This window comes from Muntiacus reevesi, chromosome 9, assembly GCF_963930625.1.
Source record: "Muntiacus reevesi chromosome 9, mMunRee1.1, whole genome shotgun sequence".
NCBI classification, from domain to species: Eukaryota; Metazoa; Chordata; class Mammalia; order Artiodactyla; family Cervidae; genus Muntiacus; species Muntiacus reevesi.
This window is the reverse complement of record NC_089257.1, coordinates 57,525,962-57,531,961: the sequence shown is the minus strand read 5'-3', so window position 1 is coordinate 57,531,961 and position 6,000 is coordinate 57,525,962. Positions and strand designations below refer to the sequence as shown.

The 6,000-nt window shown below is 46.2% G+C and overlaps 1 protein-coding gene across 4 annotated transcripts in view; it reads left to right on the top strand.

The window, feature by feature from the left end:
- Positions 1 to 6,000, top strand: part of SERGEF (secretion regulating guanine nucleotide exchange factor) — a 232,265-nt gene continuing 226,265 nt past the window's right edge. For all 4 annotated transcript variants that reach the window (XM_065944493.1, XM_065944492.1, XM_065944491.1 and 1 more), the window contains exons 1-3: positions 1 to 102; positions 3,875 to 4,010; positions 5,195 to 5,350. In XM_065944493.1, coding sequence (XP_065800565.1) covers positions 43 to 102; positions 3,875 to 4,010; positions 5,195 to 5,350 — 352 coding nt within the window. In that variant the 5' untranslated portion in view covers positions 1 to 42. The remainder of the gene's footprint in view (positions 103 to 3,874; positions 4,011 to 5,194; positions 5,351 to 6,000) is intronic.

The following is a 6,000-nucleotide window of genomic DNA, read 5'->3' as shown; positions in this document are numbered from 1 at the left end:
CCGCGCCGGCCCCCCCCGGAAGCGCCGGCTGAGAGCGCCCGCATGGAGTCAGAGCCGCGCGCCTCCGAGGCCGTACCTACCGCGGCCGCGCTCTTCGCCTGGGTACGTGACTCCGCCCCCGGGCCGAGGCCGCTGGGACTGAGGGGTCGCAGAGACCCTGGGAAGCCCCCGTCCAGGGTGTGGGCGGCGCTGGGGCCCAGCGGTCGAGGTCCGAGAGGCGGTCCGGGTTGGAGGATCCTGGGCTGAGGCCTGGGTAGGAGAGGATCGGGAGGGAAGGGTCTTCGTGGGGGTGACTTAGGGGCTTCGGATCGGAGGAGCTGCGGCGCAGAGGGAAGAGCCTGCTACCCGTACGCAGTGTCTGAGTCCGCGACAGACTTCAGGCCTCGATAGCGCTGGGAAAGACGGCGCGGCGGGCTCTGTGCAGAGACGACCGCCCTGTGGGGCCACCTGTGCTGCTCACCCTCCCGTGGCCGGGAGGATGGAGGCCTTTCCCCGGCTCCACCCCCGCTTGTCTGGAGCATCTTTTGGTGTGAGGCCTGCCGTGTTGAACCGTGCACGCGGCGGAGACCCTGCATAGTTGCAGATATTCGGCCGTGATTGGAACCTGCCTGCACTGGGAGTGTGGGAGTCTGCGCTGGTGTTGGTTTGATCAGAGCATTGAGAGACGGGGTCATCTTTATGTATCGTGGCCGGGCGAGAGGAGAGCCTGTGCACAGGAGAGCGTGGCAGGCATCTGACAAGATGCACGGGAACAAGCAGATAGTGTCTTGTAGTTCTTCACAGCGCATAACTGTATTGAAATGTATGACTTGTTAATATCAGTCTCCTTCACTAGAATGTAGGCATCAGGAGGGTGGGTACTGTGCCTGTCTTGTATGGTGCCGGGCTTATGCCTGGCACATTGTAAGGTGCTCAGTAAACATTTGTTGACTAATGGATGAATGAGTACCTGTTGTGTGCAGAACTAGGTGCAGGTCTTTTGGGAAAAGCACAAGAATTAAAGACTTGCAGCTCTTGCGTTGGGGATGGTGGAGAAGGAGGTGGGAGAGGATAAGACCTTTATTACTGTTAAAACCAGTATGTATTGACTAATTTTTAAAAAAGCTAATTATCAGTGCTGGGTAGCATTTATTGAATGCGGGATTGCTTCTGATGGGCAGAATGGAGAGCCTGGTGTGTCTTGAGGTAGTCTGACTCTCTGTGTGCCTTTGAGATGGCCCTAGAGCTGGGGGTGGAATTAGGGATTGGCTGTGTGCCTGGGATCGGTGTTTGTCCCAGGCCAGGGACTGGGGTCTGTGTAGACAGAGTACTGGCAAGGCCTTTCAGATATGGCCTTGTCAGTACTGAAGCAACAATACTGTTGAACCTAACCTCCTTGCTGTGCTTTGGAGTCTTGATGGTGTGTTCTTCCTGCTGTATTATCTGTGTGGAGGGGTATATTAGTTTGCTAAGGCTGCCATAACAAAATACCACAGATGGGGAGGCTTAAACAATGGCTTAAACAGGTTTCTCACAGTCTGGAGGGTAGAAATCCAAGATCAAGGTATCAGCACGATTAGTTTCGTCTGGGTCCTGTCTCTTTGGCTTATAGATGGCCTCCTGTTTGCTGTGTCCTCATGCAGCTTCTTCTGTGGGTGGGAGCGTTCACGTGTTTCCTCTTATAAGAATACCAGTCATATTGGATTTGGGACCCATCCTTATGATCTCATGGAACCTTAGTTACCTTTTAAAAGTCCCTGAATCCAAATACAAATCACATTCTGAGGCACTGAGACTAGGGTTTCAACAGATGAATTTCAGTGGAACACAGTTCAGTTCATAACAAGGGAATTTACCTTTATAGAGATGTGTGTGTGTGTGGGTGTGTGTGTGTGTGATGTATGGAGTGTTTATAAGGATGGGAGGCAAATACAGCTGTAATAGGTTGTATTAAAATTTCCTTTTGTTTTGCTCTATCATGGATGTAGGGCCTCTTGCTGCATCACAAAAATTTGGTGCCAAATTTGAATCCCATAATGTTGGTGTATTACTTTCTGTTCAGCAACCTGTAGCCCTGGTCGTGGGGTAGGCATGCAGCTCTTAGAGCTAACAGAGAAATCCTGTGCACATGTTCTCCACTTCATACTGGGCAAGTCTTTCATTTGGTCTTTCCTAGGTAGGGACTCATAGGGTCTTACATTCATTCACTGTAAAATACGTGCCCACCTTCTTTGGACCAGCACTATTTCAGATGCAGGGGAAACAGCAGTGAAAAGAACAAGGTTCCTGCACTCATGGAGTTTACTTTTTGGTGGGAGAGGTAGGCAGCAAACAAGTAAACATATACTGTAATGCCAGGGAGTGCTATGAAGAAAAATAAAGCAGAAAAAGGGCTTGAACGGATTGGGGTGCTATTTTAGATAGGGTCATACAGTTAGCTTCCTGCTAGGGAAGCTCTGGGCTGGTTCACCATATATGCCTTTTTTCTTTATTCTTAGAGGCAAAATAGGGTATAATGAAAGGATCAGGGCATTTGACTTGTCTACTCAGCTGTGTGACCATGGAAAGTTATTTAACCTCTCTGAGCCTTAATTTCTTCATCTGTGAACTGAGAGCGATAATGCCCTCTCCTCTGCTGTGAGAATGAATGCCCAGCACACAGAGAAACAAGCACTCAGGAGTTGCTAACTAATATTGCCCTGGGGAATTCTGGGACTTCTGGGACCCGTGTCGCTGCATGGCTTGCTCGTCCAGCAGGGAGTCCTTGCAGCCCAGGATGACTGTGGAATAGACCGCATGGCACAGGAGTTTGTATGCATGGATGGATTTTTGAGTTTAAATCACTTTTCTTCATTCAGGTGTCTTACAAAACGAACACATTTTAAACGTTTTATTACTTAAGAACCAACCAGCAGTAGGTAGTTGGAGAAATTATAAGGATTCTCAAAATCTTAATAAGATTTTCCCTGCAGGCCGATAATCCCTTATCTTCAGTTTTGAATTCAGAAAACTCTGAAAACCCAATACTGACTTGACATGGGGCTGTTTATAGTCTTTGACCACTAACTGTGCGTATTCGTACTATTCACTGCAGAAATAATACTGTTTTACTTACGGAGTGCTGCTCCGCGTATATGATTTATATACCACATTACTTTGCTGAAGTCTGTAAACTTCCGAGACTGAAATACATCTGGATGCAAAGGTTTCAGATTAGGGATTCTAGACCTTTATCATATAATAATAATGATACACATGTTGCCCATCAAGGAGAATTCTGTTTCCTTAGAGGAATCTCTTGGCATGTCTTACAATCCCAATGCAGTGTATTTGGAAAGGTCCTTAGAGATCATTGCTAACCTCTTTCACTGTATGTATGAAATAACAGTGATGCACTCTGCTTGCAGGCACAAAATCTGCAGCTAACTTTGATTCCAGAAACTCATTGGCAGTTTCCCCAGTGAGGCTGTGGGGAGAAGGGACAAGAACTAGTACTACTGCATTCTTCCCCTCCCACTTTGTTCCTATTTTTCCTGATTATGTCTTACTTTAGCTTCCCTCGATAATTAACTTTTATCAGAAAGAACTCCTACGCTGTCTCCCTGAAGCAACACATACAAGCTGGGGCATTGAAAGGGGAAGTTGAGGAGTATCCCAGGATGAGCCGTGGATGCTGACGGCTCCTCCCACATGGAAACTGAGGTGTTCTGAGGCCTCTGTCCAAGTGTAGGTGCCGTATAACAACTTCTTAAAAAGGAGCCTATGGCATCTTATCTGTCATAGGCTCAGAGAGAAGTGTCAGGGTGAGAAAGGTGGGGACTGGTAGATTCAAATCGACCAGTTGAGGTTGTTGAGGTTCCCATACTTTTTCATGCTTGACTTATTTTATCCCTAGGGTGCAAATAGCTATGGGCAACTTGGCCTTGGCCACAAGGAAGATGTGCTTTCTGCCCAGCGACTAGATGACTTCTGTAAACCCGGTTCTATCAAGAGGATCACAGGAGGAGGGGGCCACTCTGCTGTTGTCACTGGTAATTTCCTTTAAGAACATAGAGCCTCTCACTTTCTTATTTGGACCTTTCCCCCTAGGGTGTTATATTACCATCTTTCAGCCTTTTGTATTTTGCAGAGGACGGCATTTTTGTGATGGAATCAGGTACCATCAGAGAATCCTAGGTTGTCAGAGCCAAAAGGATTTCAGAGATCAGGACCACCCCTCTCTTCCCCTCCCTCCCCTCCCTACAGAAGGCTCAGAGAGGAAAACTACTTCAAGTTATAAGACGAATAGTAGCCAAGTTGCAATATATATTATACTTTATGCTGTATATTGGTATTTAACTTTCACCTGTGAGTTAGAAGTCTTTGCAGTTAAGTTGAATATTCCCTGAGAGCAAGAACTTTGTATTTTCCTTAATCTTCCCTCACAGTAGCTGGGGTAGTACTTAGGACTACAGGTACTATAATACTGCAAAAGAGGGCATGTTCCATCCTGATTAAGAACTTGAGCTCTGGAATCAACCCTCCTGGGCTTAAATCCTTGTTCTTTTAATTATTGGCTATGTGGCCTTGGGCAAATTACTTAATTTCTCTGTGCCACAGTTGCTTCTCTGTTACATGAGGATAATGATGGTGGATGAGGAGAATCCATAAGTTAACAGGACTGCATTATGACTTTCATGGGTACTTGACACTTTGGCCTTCCTCTATAAAGAAATATTTAAAATTATACTTACAGTGGCACTGATATAAAGATGGATATAATCCAAGCTAGATTTAGTATTATATATTTTTGTTACATATATTTTTTATTTAAAAAATTTAAATTAAAACATTTTTGTGGGCCTGTACGAGTATTGTGCACCCTGGCACTATGCATAAAGGATAAGTTGGCCCCACACACGAGGCCCTTAGAAGAGTACTTGGCACACTTTACATTCCAAATAGATATTGGCTTTTACTGTTACAGTAGATGCTCAATTTGGTGATTGATTGGCCCCTGCTGTAGAACTTGGCGTTTCCATTTAGATATTAGGTTGGAACTCCTTGGCCCTGTGTCATTAGGTCCAGAGCACATTAACATGCGTGGCTTATTAACTTGGGTGGGAAAAAAGTTAGTGGGTCCATGTCTCCAAATGATTTATGAAATCCTTTGGCTCACTTTGGCAATTGTAATTTCCCCTGCACATACTACCACCAAAACCTTTGTATTTTGCAGATGAAGGAGGTCTTTTTGTGTGTGGCCTGAACAAAGATGGGCAGCTGGGCCTGGGTCACACAGAGGAGGTCCTGTATTTTACCCCCTGCAGATCGCTTCTTGGCTGTGCCATCCAGCAGGTGGCCTGTGGCTGGGACTTTACTATTATACTTACAGGTGAGTGCACTTCTAGATAAATCTGTATCACTGCCAAGGCTTTTGGTGAGAAGAACATGATGCTGAGGGCCCTGATTCAATGAAACCCACTTTGTATTTAAAAACACACACAAGGGACTTCCCTAGCAGTCCACTATCTAAGACTCCGTGCTCCCAAAGCAGGGGGTCTGGGTTTAATCCCTGATCAGGGGACTAGATCCCATGTGCTGCAAGTAAGAGTTCACATGCCACAACTGAAGATCCCACATGCCACAGCTAAGACCCGGTACAGCCAAATAAATATTGACACACACACACATAAATGTTCTTTCTAATTGTCAAGGCAAGTTGTGGTGTGCATTTTACAAGGAGAGTTTTAACAGTAAAGAAGATTGGGCTGCAAAGTCTGGAGGGTAATTATTAGAATCTAAATAGTTGCTAGTGGTAAAGAACCCACCTGCCAATGTGGAGACCCAAGAGACCTGAGTTTGATCCCTGGGTCGGGAAGATCCCCTGGAGGAAGAAATGGCAACCTACTCCAGTATTCTTGCCTGGAGAATTGCATGGGCAGAGGAGCCTTGCAGGCTACAGTCCATGGGGCCACAAAGAATCAGACACGACTGAGCAACTGAGCACACGCAAACAATAGTCATCGTTTATGAAATACTTAG